At 48.0% G+C, this 17,275-nt stretch overlaps 1 protein-coding gene across 1 annotated transcript in view; it reads right to left on the reverse strand.

The window, feature by feature from the left end:
- The window catches only part of FNDC5 (fibronectin type III domain containing 5), a 31,937-nt gene extending 16,120 nt beyond the window's left edge, over window positions 1-15,817 (reverse strand). Inside the window, exon 1 of the mRNA XM_033157565.1 lies at window positions 15,032-15,817. Coding sequence (XP_033013456.1) covers window positions 15,032-15,128 — 97 coding nt within the window. The 5' untranslated portion in view covers window positions 15,129-15,817. The remainder of the gene's footprint in view (window positions 1-15,031) is intronic.
- Window positions 15,818-17,275: the final 1,458 nt, after the last annotated feature.

Genomic DNA, 17,275 nt, shown 5'->3' on the forward strand with positions numbered 1-17,275 from the left:
CCCCAGCAAGACCTCTGGATCCATTAGCCTTCTCCTGCACAGACCTCTCCCCATCTTACAACACCACCTTAAAAGATTGGGAGAATGTAGGCAGCATGCTTTGAATGAAGAAGAATAAATGTGCAAGGATAATGGTGATGAAGACTCTGTGTGTGCATGGATCTACATATGCAGCACAGAAAAGCCCCTAACCGGATAGGCGCTAGGAAAAACACACTAGTTTACACATTAGAATATGCCCTAGGGAGAGGAGGGAATGCAGGCAAAGGCTGTTTTGTGTACATTTAGCCTCACAATGGTCCTAAGAAATAGGTAAGACTATGGGCTTTCCATACCTCATATTACTGTGGATTTCATCTACGTGGTGCTCCCCCTCCAACTGTTAATGTCCCAAGCTTTCCCCTCCATATACAGTGGTACCTCGACTTACAAATTTAATGCGTTCTGAATGCACATTCGTAGGTCGAAAAATTCGTAAGTCTAAAAAAGCAATTTCCCCATAGGAATGCATTGGAAACGAAAAATTCAAAAAAATTCGTAAGTCGAGTAAACTGCATCTAAAATTTGTAAGTCAAGTAAACCCCATCTAAAACCGCCAACGGATGTCCTTCGGATGTTGAAAAATTCATAGGCGTGTGGGCACTTTTTTATTCGTAAGTCGAAAAATTTGTATGTCGAGTAATTCATAAGTCGAGGTACCACTGTGATTCCCTATATGCAATTGATGCAGCTCTCCTATTTGTATTTTCAAAGCAAAGGGGATCTCTGGATTTAGGGAGAAGAAAGTGAGGGACAGCAGTAGCTGCATAAGAACGTCAGACAGGCAAGGAGGCACAAGGGGTTCACAATATGCATAAGGATGATATGGGTGGGTCCTGAGATGTAGAGGGACAAGTGAATTCAGCTGGAGACAGGAAAACTCACTTGAGAAATCTCACATGAAGGGGTGGGCAAAGGGAAGCAAGTAAGAAGATATCTTCTTTCCCTCTCTCTCACTAATTAGGTAAAGGTAAAAGGTACCCCTGACAGGTCCAACAACTCTGGGGTTGCGGCACTCATCTTGTTCTATAGGCCAAGGGAGCCAGCATTTGTCCGCAGACAGCTTCCAGGTCATGTGGCCAGCATGACAAAGCCGCTTCTGGCGAACCAGAGCAGTGCATGGAAACACCGTTTACCTTCCCGCCGGAGCGGTACCTATTTATCTACTTGCACTTTGACGTGCTTTCGAACTGCTAGGTTGGCAGGAGGAGGGACCAAACAACGGGAGCTCACCCCGTCGCAGGGATTCGAACCGCCGACCTTCTGATTGGCAAGCCCTAGGCTCTGTGGTTTAGACCACAGTGCCACCCGCGTCCCTTTCTCTCACTAATTGCATTGCTCTAATTCCAAAATTATATTGGAGCAAGATATTTAGTTGCCATTGCAAAAGCCCAGACCCAAGTAAAAAGCAAGCCAGTAAATTTGGTGCCTGTTACTTAACAGGGTCTGCAAGATTCCCAGCAGGTGTGAGGAGGCCAACAAGAAACTAGCCAGTGACCCATTCGCTTACCTAGAGCCTGTCACTGTTTTTGATCATAGCTACTCTTTGGGATTCGGGAGGAATACAAGGTTCTTAGAAAAAGAAAAAAGAAAGCACATATCTAGTTATAGGATGAGCGTGTCCATTTCTGCTACAGCTGTCTCATCACTGCCTTAAGCTTTACTTTTAAAGCATTACTTTTAAAAATAAATAATCATGGATTAGAACTTAAGTCTTCTCTGAACAGCCAACTAGATGGATGCGTGCCAATTTAGCAGCTGCTCCTTTGGCATGCAAACAGCAGACAAAAGGGATTTACAGCACAATCCTGCACATGCCTACTCTGAAGTAAGTCCCACTGAGTTCAGCGGGGGCTTACTCCTCCCAGGTCAAGTGGGCACAGTCTTGCAGTCTCGGCATGACTGCAGCTGCATCCTGCTGTTGGAGCTGAGCTCTCTCAAGGGCAACCAGCACTGGAGCTCAGCTCCCATCTCTGCTGGCCACTCTGAAGGGCCAAAAAGCAGCAACCTTCCTGGCTGCAGGGCTTCCTAAGCTGCACTTAAAAGCAGCAAGGGAGCAGAGCGGAATTTGTATCAAGGCCAGGTAGTGAGGAGTTTGTAGGTCACTTTGTTCCCGTTCTGCAGGGTGCACCCCCAACATTGTAAAAAGCTTAAAGACTGCAGAGCCTTTCCAGACGGGTCAAGAGATGCCAAAAGCTTTTTGACAGCAAGCGAGAGCCACGGATGGTGGTGCACTCATTGTGGAACTTGCGTTGCGCCCATTTGCACTTCACCTTCCCACACACTCTATTCATACAGACACACAACACTCATTCAAACACACACTAGCACCCACACAGTCCAACAGAGAAGTCAAAAGCCCTCCCAGCCAAGAGATTTGGAGGTTTCAAAGCCTGCAGTCTCCAGATTCCTGCCTTTTGTTTTCCATTTTTTTCTGCAAATGAACAGGCATACTATGCATTCATTCATGGTTCTAAGCAGCCATAGGAAGCACCCTAAAAGCTTATGCACACACACACACACACACACACACACACACACACACCATTTGCTGTGGGTTCAAAGTGCTTCCCACATGTAGTCATCATTGCAAGAGACCTGTGAGGGGGAAGAGTGCCCAGATCTGGGGGAACTTGAGGAAACAGGGCCTTAGATAAGGCCATCAACGTTTAAGATGAGATTTGAACCTGGGGATCCTGCATCACACGCTTACCAACTGGAGAAATTCAGGGAGGACTTTTCAATGGCTTAATACAGATTAGCCAAAGGAACCTCAAATCAGAGGTTCCCTGCTTGTTACTACTTCCCAATCTGAATGGCAAGCCTGCTTACAGATGTTCCATAGACATGGCGAGATGCCCAATTCCGGAGCTATCAAAGAAACAGGTGGGCAATTCCACACCAAGGTGGGGGTGATTCTTCACCAGCTCGGCTGCAAAGACCAAGCCTCTGTGCCAAAGTGCCACCACCTCTAGGCCGGGCCCCTGGCCTGGATGTCCCTCCAGCCGATTGAAGCTATAGCTGAGACTCTGGGCTGGGCTGCCTTTGTCTACTTCGAGGCATCGCTTAGTGGAACCTGCCAGGAAGCTCTAAATGTCAAGATGCCATCGTGGCAGCTTTCTGTTCCCTGTGCCTTGACCTTTTCTGCAGAAATGAGAGGCGTAAGAACATGACCTGCAGTTCCGTTGCTAAGTTTTCTGATCTCTATTCACTCTCTCACTCGCTCAAGAGATGGAACCTGACCACCCCTCTCTCACTCTCATTCTCTTTCCTCCCCTGGGGCTGTGGGGGTCCTTGTTTCCTTCTTGGAAGTGGAGGTGTGGATATAAAAGGGTTTCCCGCCTCCCTCATGCACTTTGCTATTCAGAGAACTCTTTTTTGCACTCTTCTCTGTGGGGCTCCCACATGCAGAATAATAGCGTGCCAGCTTTATGGGGTTTTTAGCAAGGGCTGAAAGCACTCTTCAGAGTGCCTTAGTGACAAAGGTACACATAAAAATCCTGGGCCCACCTCTGCCATTTGGACCTGGAGTCACGCAGAGGCCGTGGGAAGAAATGATGGATGGGGATGGATGCTGAACCACCTTGTCCCCCTGCCACTTTGAGAGGACAAAGCCCCCCCTGGCATCATGGCCTTTTGTTCTTGAAAGGACAGAAGAAACTGCTCTGAAAACCACTGAGCAGCAAATGGGGCCAGAGGCACCATAATTTTAGGCCTCCAGCAAGCCATGGGTGGGTGTAGCTGCAGCCAGCAGCCAAGCTGGGGCGGGGGGGGGTGTGTTAGAATACACTCCACCCCTTTCCCAAGAAGTTGATTTCTAAAAGAGGAAAGCACCAAGTACAGAGATTTTCAAGGCTCCACAGGTGGGGGGTGGGGAGGTAGGGCATTGTAGAAGCAGCCTTGTATTTTACTTCTGAGCCCTAGGTTTGGTGGAGGAATTTGATGCAGTTCACATTTAAAGGCGAACCTACCCTAATTCACACTTTCCCAAACAATATGCAAACCGAAATGCAGGGCCCCCCCCTCAAAATTTGCACTTCTCCAAATTTTGTGGTGCCGTTCTCCAGCTGAGCAAAGTGGACAAAAATGCATATGGCAGCATTGAGTGTGCATTCAAAATGTAAGAGAAAATAAGATTCGAAAATGCATTCTCTCAGAGGAAATCACTTTGCAAAATTGTGTATATTAGGCAAAATTGCATAGGAAAAATTGGTATATCAGGGGAAATGGGCACTAAATGAGGGTTATTTAAAAGAAAAAGTTGCAAACTGATATGGAAATGTGGAGACTTGAAGTGAAAGGGTGGAAAAATGAGAACCCGAGAGAAACCAGCTTTCATGCATCCCTATTTCTGAGAGAGGGGGAGAGCATGTGTGCATGCTGGAGACTGATAGCACCTTATGCTATATCAGTTTACAGAGAGAGAGAGAGAGAGAGAGAGAGAGAGAGAGAGAGAGAGAGAGAGAGAGCGCAGGAAGAAATAGGTAGGCACCCTGGTGAGAGTGTCTGCCTTCCCCACTGCCTGGCTTAGGGCAATTTGTGGCACAGTGTTGCCACCTTCCCCCTCTCCCCCTCTAAGCCACCCAGGCATGCCCTGCTCCCTTCAATGATCCTGCCTGCTTGACCCAACTAGCCCCCTCTCTCCGAGACCTCCTCCCAGAACAGACTCCCTTTAAACACCTCCTTTTAAACTTCTTCCAGGAAGTCCCCTCCCCAGTATGCGCAAAGCTCCTTCCTCTGCATGTAACTCCGCTAGCTCCCTGCCGCTGCTTCCCCCAGCCTTTGCTTGCCTTCCTTCATTGCCTCCTCCACTGTCACATTTCCAGATTGCAAGGTCCTCGGGGCAGCAATCTGTCAGTTTACCCATGTCGTTTTTGCAAAGGGCCATTTTTCCAGCAGGGTGCCACTCTTGGACTCTGCACCCACCACTCACTGTTGACGTCCTTCTGTTTTGATTGGGAGGCTGTTTCCTGCTGGCTCAGAGGCCCCCTTTCCACCCACATTAACAAGCTTTGCATCAGCTTGCATGTTCGGCTCTAATTAAAGGAATCAGTCCATCACCCTCAGGGGAGTAGGTTGTAACAAAGTATTTGGCAAAAAATTGCTAATTTGTCTGAAATGGCTCTTATAAAATAGATTCTGTTACTAGAATGTCTACTTTCTGGACCAGGAACTAGAAATCAATTGTCCCTGTTCCTGAACAAGAGAAATCACTACTAATGAATCTTGTCCTGTTTCTATTTGCTCCAGTCTTAAGCAGGCTCATCTCAGAGTGAGTAACTGAATAAAACAAGTTACAGGTAGGTCGAAAGAATTTTTTTTTTTTAAATCCTTCCAGTAGCACCTTAGAATAAAACAACAGTTATGAGTAAAACAACAGTTTTTGGCAACATGGTGTCCTCCAGATGTTTTAGACCCCCGACCTCCATCAGCCTCAGCTACCACAACTGGCTGGAGCTGATGGGAGTTGTAGTCCAAAACATCTGGAGGGCACCAGGTTGGGAAAGGCAGAAATTGCCTTCTTCTTCTTTCTTTTTCTGTTTCCACAAGCAAAACCATCCTCCAGATGTTTTCAGACTACAACTCCCATTATCCCTGGCCATTGGTCATGCTGGCTGGCACTGTTGGGAGCTATAGTCTAGCAACATCCAAGGGGACATGGCTAAAGGTTGACTTTTTATTTTAATGAAATCTGAACATTCAGGGACTGTGTTCCAGAAGCCTCGTTGTGATCTATGATCTTGTTTGCCCCCTTTCCAAGAATACCCAAGCAATCCTGATTACAGCAGTGGATAGAAAAGGGCTCTCAAAGGGGCTGCTAGTCTCTAGCCCTCCTGTCATTCTCCCAATCCAGAGAGGAATAGCAGATTTGTAATTATCCTGTTGCTTAGCTTCTTGTGGCAAAGAAGGATCACTTCCAGCTGACCAAGCAGGGATCCACGTTCCACACCTCATGTATGCTCCTAATTGTGGGATGTAATCCACTGAGAGCAGTCAAGTACAACATTCCTTGTTTTGCTAGAGTGGACATGCAAGGGGATGTTGCTCCAGCCAGTCAAAACTTCCTGTTCCTCCTGGGCTGGAGCAGCCTTCCTTGCATGTGACTAGTGGGTGGGCGTGACCTTTCCAGACCTGGTAAAAGGACAAGGCATGCTGCCACTCTCTCTCTTTTCCATCTTCTTTTCGTCCTGTGAACTTCCTGGAATGAGCTGCTGGCTGCCAGCCAAGCAGTCCCCCAGGTCATCTCCCTTATGGGGTAAACCTGTCTTTACATGTTAGTAACATTAAGCCTAAAGCCTGCCTTCAGGGATCACAATGTGCTCTGCCTGATCATGAGTAAACTTTATTTTTATTGTTTATGAATAAGACTGTGGTGTCTTTATTCTTTTAGGAGAGATTCAAGGGGTCTTACCAGGAAAATATTAGAACACATTTCAATCTGGACAAGCCAGAATGAATTGCTTATTGTCTTAAGAAACTCACATGAGTTTGCAACCAGTTTTCTGCTGTGTAAAGGGGAATGCACTCTGCTAAGTGAACAAATTTGCTAGCGCAAGTTAGGAAGGATATTAATAAGCAATATATCCTCTCCTGCCACCCTGAACATTCCCATACTAATGTCCTCATTCAATTGTCTTTATTTTTCCTTTGAAGGTGGAGTAAGCCTGCTCAGTTCAGAGGGACTTACTGCAAGGGAAGTGTACATAAGTGTAGCTACCCTGGAATGATACTGAGATAAGACAACTAACTTCTCAGATAAATCCCTCAGTTAATTTGCCCCAAATCACTCAAAACCAGCTCTTCTTCATTTCATTTATCCCAGTTAAGGTCCCAACATATCCCATTTCAAATCAATTCAAATCTCCTTCAAATCATCTCTAGATTAAAACATCTAAAAGTTTATTCCCCCAAATTCAATCTGACTCGGTAACCCAAATGTTTCCTCAGTTCAATTCCCCTCCCCAATCAATAGTCCACCAGAAACATTTGGGGTGGTTAGAAAAAGGTCCAGCGCCCATCTTGTCAAGAATGTGGAATGAAGGGGCAGGAAGCGGTAACGGGTGTGAGGATGTTACAAGTACTCAAAAACAATGTCCCTGTCTTCACCTCTGGGACACTGGAGGGAGAGAATGGCCTCAGTCCCAACTCCTATAATCCAGACCATGGTGAGGTGAGGTATTGGAGGAAGGAGGCTACATGAGAGTGGCTACATGCTGAGTCCATGGCTGAGGTAAGATCTGAACTGGGTACCAACTACCTCCCACAAATTCAGCCGCTCCATGGCTCCCCATCTCAGTGTCACTAGCCAGCTGAATTTTCCTTGGGCAAGTCTTCAAACCTGAGCTATGACAGTCAAATAGATCTGGAGATTTAGACTGGAGATTTGGTAAAATGGGACCAAACGTTTCCATTAAAACTTGGCTTTAATAAAGACTCACAGCCCAAATGCAGGACACCCGTCCCCTTGACTGCCCTTCAAATGTGACATCTCTGTGACCGTAACAATTTTGGATAGCACCGCAAGCAAAAATGCCTCTGATGTGGGCACATGTGGAAATAAAACGGCCTGAAAGCCTTGCTGCTGATCACCCCCGGTGGAAGCACATGTTTTGTGCTGTAAGGATAAGTCCATTTCACTTTACCTGCCCTAGGGCCCATTTGCTACACCACCACTCTAGAGCCTTTAAAGATTGTGCACAGTTCAGTTCCCTCTTTCATCAGCATCTGAGTAATGGGCAGCACTTCCGCAGCAGCTTAAGGGACTAAGCCAGGGCTCGCCACAGAGGCCTCAGGCCTGGTGTTATTACAGAGCTAAATCACATTTCCAAGCTGTAAAAATGACTTAAATATTATCTTGGCAATTGCCTTGAGCGGACAATAGAAATTAGGGGAGGTGGGGAGAAGGACTTTTCCAGTGAGGCTTCTGCTCCAGTCAAAACCTGCAAGTTCTCTGGCAGCATGAGTCTTTTCCCTGCAGAGCCAGCTGCCAAATTAACTTTTTCATTCCCTTCTGGCATCTGCACACCCCTCGTTAAATGAATCCTGCTCTTCTGTTCTTTGATTTTAGCTTATGTATAGGGCCAATAAAGCGGTGCAAATTAGCCGTGTGCCATTTGCCAAAAGATGACTTATGAACACCTCGGGGAGTGAGGAAGAGGGCGATCGTGTTGTGCACCCAGATTGCTGAAGTCACCACAGGGAAACTAAATCGTAGACCATCCGTATGAAGACCGTTTGCATCCTTCCGTGTTTGCACAAATCACTCAAGCCAACAACAGGTTTGCACTGTGTTGGCTGTAACTGTTGCTGTCAGCAACCAATGCCTGAAACCTGGGCAATGATCCCTGGGCTTGATTAACTGCTGGGAAGGAAGATTTGAAATAAAACACTTTAAGGTGACCACTTAAACATCACCAAGGAAGTGGAGATAAATTATCCGAAGGAGGACACAGATTTGCATAAAATGGGCATATGTTAATAGATGCACATTAAGGAAATAATAATCTGCAATTTAGATAGAAATGCAAGTGGGAAAGTCTGTGTCCGGTTCCGTTTGCTCTCAGTACTGTTGGCAGACAGCTTCACGGCTTCTCCTGCTCTCTCTCCTTCAAGGCTCTCTGCCTTTATGCTTCTTTATATATAAAATTGACTTGGACCAAACTGCACCCCACCCCCCCAAAAATGCAGAGGGCTCTTTCAAATTAGAGGACGGCCCTCTGTGAAGGAGGAAACATGGACATCCCCAAAACACTGGGATTTCTGTCCCAAGCTAACACACATTTGTAAAGTAAAGCTGGGTTCTGTATAACTTATGGAAATGAAAGAAAGGGACATAGATCTACACGTACAGCACCAAAGCCACACCCCTGACCATTGAACTCAGCTTCTTCCATCTCCTGGGATTTAAACAGACTTTGCCTGTGTCACTTCTGGCTCCTCTTCACAACAGTAAGGACTAAGAACCTGCTTGCTGGTTTCTGAACACAATATCAAATTTTGCACCTTGTTTTTTCCCTCTCCCCACAGACTCATAGAACACACTCTCAGCCCTGCCATTGGGCTTTGCATGCCATCATAGAGCTGCACAGTGTCACCCACCCAGCTAAATGCCCACTGGGAGCTCCATAAGCTTCCTGTTTTGCTGTCTGTCCTGGAACTGCAGAAAGAGGGGGATTGTAACCTGGCTGGCAGGCTACAACAGATGGCTAACGGGTTCCCCTCAGCATGGTGGGGCGCAAGTGTCATCGGAGGTTGGGGGCAGCGCTTAATTTCGCGAAACAGAAAGGTGCTGGGGTTCAGTCCTTGCTTGGCATGTGCTTTTCCTGAATTCTAAGAGAGCAGGGTTACCCTGTAGCTGCCCAGTGCTGAGGGAGAGGTACACAGGCAGAGGTAACCTTCATTATGAAAGGTTTGTTCCTATCTGCTTTATTAAAAATTGGTGAATGAGGGTGACATGCTGGAAGAAGGGGAGGCCCAAGACCAAAGGTGCCTGCACAGAGCCACATTCCTATCCATCTTAGGTAGGAGGATTTTTGAATGGCACATGGAGGTGGACCTATGGTTAGGCAGAAGGAGAGCAGCCATCCTGAAGGGATGGATTTTGCACACTATGAATGGTGCTGATGTGGGATAAGTTCCTGCTGGCTTAGGAAGCAGGGGGCGGGTGGGGGAGAGAATGCTGTTTGGATGAGTTCATAATGTACGCAGTAAAATGTTTGTGGAGGGTTTGTATGCGTGTCCAGGGGGGCGCAGAGGTGAAGAGGAAATCAGCTAAAAACTGAGTCCTTTATTTCATCCCATTCCTTTATTCAATCTCAGCTGCTTGAATCTGAGGTGAACTAAGGATAAGGTGAGAGGAGGAGGAGGAGGAGGCCATGGCGTTGGTATGAAAAAGGAGAAATGGGTGGCTATTAGAATTGCAAAGGACTTTTTGGAGGGGGGTGTGTGCCACATCTTACCCACAGTCACCATTTTAAGGACACCTTCATAAATCTCCAGCCGTGCCTCCCAGACAAAGTGACTTCCGGAGTCCCTTGCTCCTTCACAATAGAAGCAGTCAAGGACAACCATGTGTCTGTTATGTCTACTTCAGCATGGGCAGCAAGAAGCAAAGCAGATGGGCATTGCCGGGGAGGGGGGGGAGGGGATGTGCTCTGCCTGGAGAGAGTATGTCACCCCATTAAACTAGGAACGGCATCCAGCAGCATGAGACATGCTTGCCATCTGCATTGCTTTGAGGTCGCCATTTCTTTGCAGTTAGAACATGAGCAAAATGCATTTTTGCATGAACAGGAAAAGTCCTTTGGGTTGGACTTTTGGGTAGGAAATTGCTGGTCACTGGGCAGCATCTATCAGAACCTGGACTTATTCTGGTTGAGACCCTGCTTAGCTTCGGAACTTGGAATGTGTGAAGCAACATTAGAGAAGAGGAAGCATGTGCAGAGTGCTTTTCCTAATACTGATTAAAGAACCAGATGCCACCTGTCTAGAATTGGGGAGAAGGGTAGCACAGGGGAAAATGTGTAATGATCACATGACCTGTTTGCTTAGGAGCTAAACTTGAGTCAGAATATTTGGGGAATTGCGTTCATATGCCTCAGTGTGCAACTGAAACAGTCACATGCAGAATGGAGACTATCCATCTGAGGCAACTTCTTCAAGCAAGTTCTAGTTGCATGAAGCTCTTCATGTGTTACTTCCTCACAGACATATAAAATCAGTTGACAGAGACATCCAACTCATCCCAATTTGTACCAGCACCCCCTAATTCTATACTTAGAAGAAACTTGTGGTTATAGAAGTATGGTTCATTTGCATACTATATTATGCAAACTTATATGACACAACTTCACTGTTCTGATTGCAAAATATATCCCAGTTATTTTCAGTGAATCTATGATGACTAGAAACTTTCTAGATAATGTGAATTGTTTAGATTTCAGGAGCCAAGACTCTTCTGTTAAAATTTTGGATTCCATTTTGGTGTGATGGGCATGGGATGCAAACAGACCCGATCCTTACGGAAATGCTGTGTTGCATGCTTGGGAGCCATTAACAAGTCACACTGCTCTCAAGTTTGCTGTGTGCGCATGCCGGGGTGGGGAGGTGGGGAGGGGGAGAGGTCCACAGCTCACTGGCAGAGCACCTCCATTGTGTGAAGAAGGTCCAAGGTTTAATCCCTGGCATCTTCAGGTAGGTCTAAGAATGTCCCCTACCAGAAACTCTGGAGAGCCACTGCCAGTCAGTGTAGACTACACTGAGCTAGATGGACCAATGAGTTTAGCTCAGTAGGGCAGACAGCTTTCTATGTAGAGCATGAGACTCTTAATCTCAAGGCTGCAGGTTCAGGCCCCACCTTGGGCAAAAAGATTCTTGCATTGCAGGGAACTAGATAAACCTCACAGTCCCTTCCAACTCTACAGTTCTATGATTCTCATATTCCTGTGCCTGTTCATTGCTCTATCAGCTCACAGAATCCAATTGGTCCACATATCCATGAGCCCCCTGAGTTACATGCTTTCATCCACCAAAGATCGCCCAGCCATGACAATACCTTCCAAGCTTCAGGGTCATTGAAGGATAAAAGGAAGAGCACACACCATGGGCCAGCTTGCAGCCCTGCCTGAAGTATCAGGTAACAAGGGTGCTCCTGGGCAGAGACAGACTCCTGGTGTACTCTATGCCAAGACAGGGAACTTCTGTATCCTGACAGCAATTCAGTTTTAACGTCCCAGTGCAAGGGACCCTGACAGCAGATCTCTTTTTATCTGCACCACCAGGGCAGCTTGCAGAGAGAGGGAATGGCTGAGCACTGCCTGTATAGTAGCAGGAAGGGGGACTGCAGCTGGTCAGCCCCAAGCAATCAGGTGGCCTGAGACACCAACAGGGGCTCTGTTGCAAGAACATTCATAGGCAGGGGCTGCTGCCAGGTAAAGTACCGGGTAGTAGATGAAGCAGTGGGCCCTCTATGTTTCTTTGATTGCAGAAGGCTCACTGCTGGCCAAGGCTGCAGCCACTCACCGTCTTCTTTCCCCCAGAATGCATCTGGGCCTTGAGACAGAATGGCCCAGATGGCATCCTGGAGAAATGCAGCTGGTGGGTGTCTGAAGCCTCAGCCAGGGCTTCACTTTGCTTCTGTGTGCCCAATGCATAGAAAAAGGAGGAAAAATGAGAAAGTGATGTCAGTGACTGTCAGTAGCTCCAGTAGGCTCTGACAGGCCTGGTAACTAAAGAAGCCACAAAGGCTCTGGGGCCTTGTGGAAACCAAAAGCTATGTGCCTGTCTGGTGCTGCATCACCTGCCTCTGTGCCTCTGAGACTGGTCTGCCTACTCTGGAGCATAGGCAGTATGGGGGTGTGTGGCAGAGGGCAGGCACTCCCCCAAGAAGGAGCTTACACTGCATTTCTGAAATCCTGTCATTAACATATGCTATCTCACTCAACTAGAAATATACTTTTCCCCACTTCCATACTGCCACCTTAATGAATTCTTTTTCAAGTGCCACAACTGCTTGGGAAGTCAACCATCAGTTTTGCTCACCTGCCTCTGGCTCTTCAGAATCTCAGGTGCCACTTTTGGACTTGACCTCTGCCTGCCATGGACAATGCAAGCTGCTTGCCTTGCTGGGCTCTGACACCAGAGGCTGGGATGGTGTTTGACCCCACAAACAGATCCATTCATTGAGGTCAGATTCCATAACAACTCTGGCAGCAGAGAGCAAGAGAGACTCTGCAGTAATACAGCACCTGCCTTAGCAAAACATACATAGCCCAAATGAGAGATGGAGTATTAACTTGTGGAATACCACTGTTGCTTACAACTTTTTCAAGGTTTCATTTTCCTTATCAACAAAGCTGGGAGCAACCCTTGGCAAAAATTTAGTAGGGCAACCATGGCTCAGGGACCAGATCTGTATTGTGGGCTACCAAGTGACCATCCCTGCTCTACAGTGTCTTCTCAAACCTTCGCACTACCTGACCATTCCTCTGGTCCCAGGGTCTCATATAAAGGCACAGGAGGCTCCCACCTTGCTGAAGCTAAGCAGGTCTGGGGCTAGTCAGTGCTTGAATGCACGACTGCCTGGGAAACATCTCTTCCTTGGATTCATTATGGAAGAAAGGTGGGATACAAATGTCTCTGTGTGTGTGTGTGTGTGTGCCTGCACACGTAAAACTGCCTATAATAAGACAAGCCTTTTCTAGGCTCAGTACAAGGTGCTGATTTTAACCCATATGGTCCTATAGAACTTGGGGTCAGGTTACTTCAAAGGCCATCCTATCCCATACAAACTTGCACTGAGATCTTCTTCAAAAGACCTCATTCAGGTTTCTGCACCTACAGGGGCAAGGTGCATGGTCAGCCTGAGAGGGCCTTCTTGTCACCTTTGGTTCCCTGGCTCTGGAAGACTCGCCAAGCACTGAACTGGATGACATTTGGAGAAAGACCATTTAAAAAATATAGCACTTTAAACCATTTTAATCTGGTTCCTAATTGCTGCTGCTAAGTATTGTTGTTACCATGTTTTGGTTTCTTTTTTATGTTAGCCACTGAGAGGTTTTTTTTTACCCGGAGAAGAGTAACAGAAATACATCCACTAAGCAAAGTAACAAGAGCCCCAAATTTTCAAAGCTGGAAATTTTCTTGGTCTGTTATTTGACGAGATCCCTTTTCTGAGGTGTCACAATTTGTATCCCTCCAGAAATAATGGAGTTAGCAGCAAACTTGACCTTGTGGTCTACAATGCATCATCACATGAGCTATCAGCATCCACAGGACGACTCAGGTCTTTACAACAACATTTCCCAGCCTATGCATCTGTTAGTGAGGCTGCTGCTGAGCACCCTTCTGAGGCCCTAATGTTCTCCCATTGGAGAATTTCTTAAAGCCAGAGGCAGGCTATGAAATTATGGTACAAGTTAAATACCTGCTCTTTTCACAAGACCTATTAAACTATGCTTGTTTAATGGTCTGCTCCCCTCTCCTAGAAAGTAACTTAGCCTTAGGGAAGAGCAACTCTGAGAAGCCTGATGGGTTCTCCCACAAGTTCAATCTTCACAGCCAATACTGTATTCCATACACATAGCTCTTCTACCTGTGGGTTGAGGATCCAGCTGGTGGTTTTTGGTGGCCAGATTTGGCTGATCCCCAGATTACCTTGTCTACTATGGTATCTGGACACTAACCTATCACTTTACAGGAGGTCAATTACAGCTATTATGTAGAATTCTCCATTTTGTCTCTCCACACATTTCAGGACCCTCCCTAGTCCTGCATGGGTCTCTCCCCCTGCCCCCACAAATAAGAAGACTCACAAACTAAGGCTGTGTAGAACCAAACATGGGACAGAACAAGGCCCATGTAGTTGAGGAATCAGATTATAAGAGTCACAAGCCACATGCCTGGTGCTGCATGAGCTGGTTCCATATGGTCATCACAATAAATCATTTGAATTATAAGAAAGGGAAGTCACTTCAGCTACCTACTGGCTCCTTCTTCTCAAGCACAGTTGGACAAAAGGAATAGGAGGCTGGAGGTCAAGTCTATGATTCCATCTCACCGCAACAAGTAGGGGCTCCTTGAAACTCTGAGCATGACTAACAGCCAGTAAAAACTACATTGCCCTGCGCTGATCCCTCTTTTTAAAGCAAATATCTTAACAGAACTCTCAGTGGTGCTTTCTTCACCTTTCCTTAATCATGTAGCAATGAGTTCCGCACGTTAAGCACACATTCCCCCCCCTTTCCTTTGTTGATCCTCCTCTACTCTTGTGTCATTGGATGGTGAAGTCATTTATGAAGGGATGTTCAAACGTTGCATGAGAATACAACAGGTCTGGGAAGTTGAGGAAAATTTCTTTTCCAAGAAACAAACGACACCCTTAAGGAATGGAGCACATAAACCCAGAGAACAGCAGAGGGGTGTGTGGAGGGAAGAGTGCCTACTACCAGTACCCATTCTTAATACCCCTCCAAGGAACTGCTTCCCCACTTACCTGCATCCGCCAGACAGAAGCCGGCACAGCTGAAATAAACCAGGAGGGCTGCATTGATGTAGAGAAGCAGTTGATCCATCCTCCAGAGCGGGTCCATCCTGCATCCACATGGGAATGGCTGTTTCAGCCCCAGAGGTCCCGATCCAACATGGGGAGGGAGGCAGGCAGGCAGGCAGAGAGAGAGAGAGAGAGAGAAAGAGGGCGCCCCTTCGGCTCCCCTTGGCGGCCGCCTCCGATCAGAGGGACGCCGAGGAGCCCCGCCAGGCTCCCGGACCCGGCGCGGACATTTCAGCACCACGGACAGCTCCGCGCCGCCACCGCCGCTTCCCGGTTCATGGCTGGCTTCTCCCGGCGGCAGCAGAAGGGCAGCCCCGACTTGGGGTTCCCGAGGCCGGGCTGGTCTCTCTTCTTGGGCCCGGAGAAAGTTTCTGGGAGGCGGCGTGAGGCAGCTCGGCTCCGCGGAGGCGAAGCCAGAGAGACGCGGCCGAGCAGCTCCTGTTCCCGCTCCTGCTGGTGCTGCTGGTGGCGGCGGCGGTGGCTGGAGGAGCCGCTGGGTCCCTGCAAAGTGCAAACGTGCCGCCAGTGGGCCGCTTCCTCCACCATCAGCCAGGCAGCTCCATCCAGAGGAGGCAGCGAGAGAAAGGATGGAGGCGCCCCCCGACGCTCCCCCTGCCCTAACAACAGCCACGGGCGAATCCGGACTCGCCTGCCAGCGTCCCCGGCCCAAAGCACGCCACCCTCCCCGGGCTGGGCGATTTGTGCTCCGAGATCCTACCAGGCGGGAAGCGGGGGGGGGGTCTTCAGTCCCTCCTCCTCCTCCTCTTCCTCCTCCTCCTCCTCCCCTCCCTCATTAACCTTAATGGGAGAGCGACACTGTTTGAAGGGGAAACGGATCTCGCAGGTCACCACGTCTACACACACCAATTTTTAAAAAAGAGGGAGGGAGAGAAAGATCATTTATTTAAACCTTCCCCGCTGGAAGAGGTTCCGCTGCGTGTGTCTCGGTTGACTGGAGGGAGACAGAGGCAGGGAGGTGAGGAAGGAAGGAAGGAAGGAAGGAGATTGATGACTGGGGGGAAAGTGTCAACTCCCAGTTCCCTTTCCCAGTTGGAAGGATGTCCTCTAGCACCCTTGGGGAAGAACTGGGCCTGCAAAGGGGTTGGGGGTGAATGTGGGGCATCCCAGCCAGAATCCATAAAACATCAGGGGAGACTGTATTATATAACAACAGAACAGCAGAAAGTGGGCCACAGACTGGGATGGCTTGGTGGGGGTCCCCTTTTCCTGAGGCTTCTCCAAACTTGATGCTTGTTAGGAAGAAAGGAGGATGAGAGAGAAGCACCCAACAAGAAGACATGAGGGGGTTTGTGGAGGGAGAAGGCATGAAAGGCTCCCTAGGGGAGACACCCATGACCTTAAATGGTCTAATAGCACAGGTTAATTGGGGCCGTTCAAGGCCATCACATTGGCAGGAGACTTCTGAAAAAAGACCCAGACCTGGAGTGTCTTACAGTCCTGCCAGGTTATCAATCAAATTCCTCAGCATAATGTGAGTTCAGTGTGGAGGATGGTACAGACACCCTGGAACACAAAAATGCTTTTGCTTCCAAAACTGCAAAGGATACTTCACCTGACAATAGGTAGCGGGGAGGATGTGTCACTGTAAAAAGAATGGCTGTGGGGGGGGGGGATGGCTTCAAGATAAAAGCAATGAGATCAATCCAGGAAGGATGAGGCTCTCAATGGCTACTAGTCCTGACGGCCATGCGCAACCTCTACCTCTTGAGAGGGCTGCTTTTGCACTCAGGTCCTGTTTGCAGGCTGACAGTGACCCAGTTGGCCACTGCTGGAACAGGGTGCTGGACAGGGTGAGTCCCCTCTGGACTGATCCAGCAGGGCTTGCCTTATGCTCTTTTATGTTAATTATCCCACAGGTCCTTTATTCAGTCAGTCAACCACTTTTACATTTATATCCCACCTTTTCTCCGAGAGCTCAGGGTGGCAGGGACATTTCTCCCTTACTGTGTCCATTTTATCCTATCTTCATGTCAAGCAATAGCTTCAGGTGACTAGACAGGTGAGCAGCTGAGCAATACACAACAGGCAAAAGCACACTCTTTGGTCACGTCATAATCTGATCTGGGGATATTCCTTCCCCAGCCTGGCAGGGCTACTGGCCTGGAGGCAGAGCTGTGTCCAAGGCAGGCTGGGGTGATGGAAGGCATGGTGTGGAGAAGTTGGATA

The sequence above is a fragment of the Lacerta agilis genome, chromosome 8 (genome assembly GCF_009819535.1).
Source record: "Lacerta agilis isolate rLacAgi1 chromosome 8, rLacAgi1.pri, whole genome shotgun sequence".
Lineage (NCBI taxonomy): Eukaryota > Metazoa > Chordata > Lepidosauria > Squamata > Lacertidae > Lacerta > Lacerta agilis.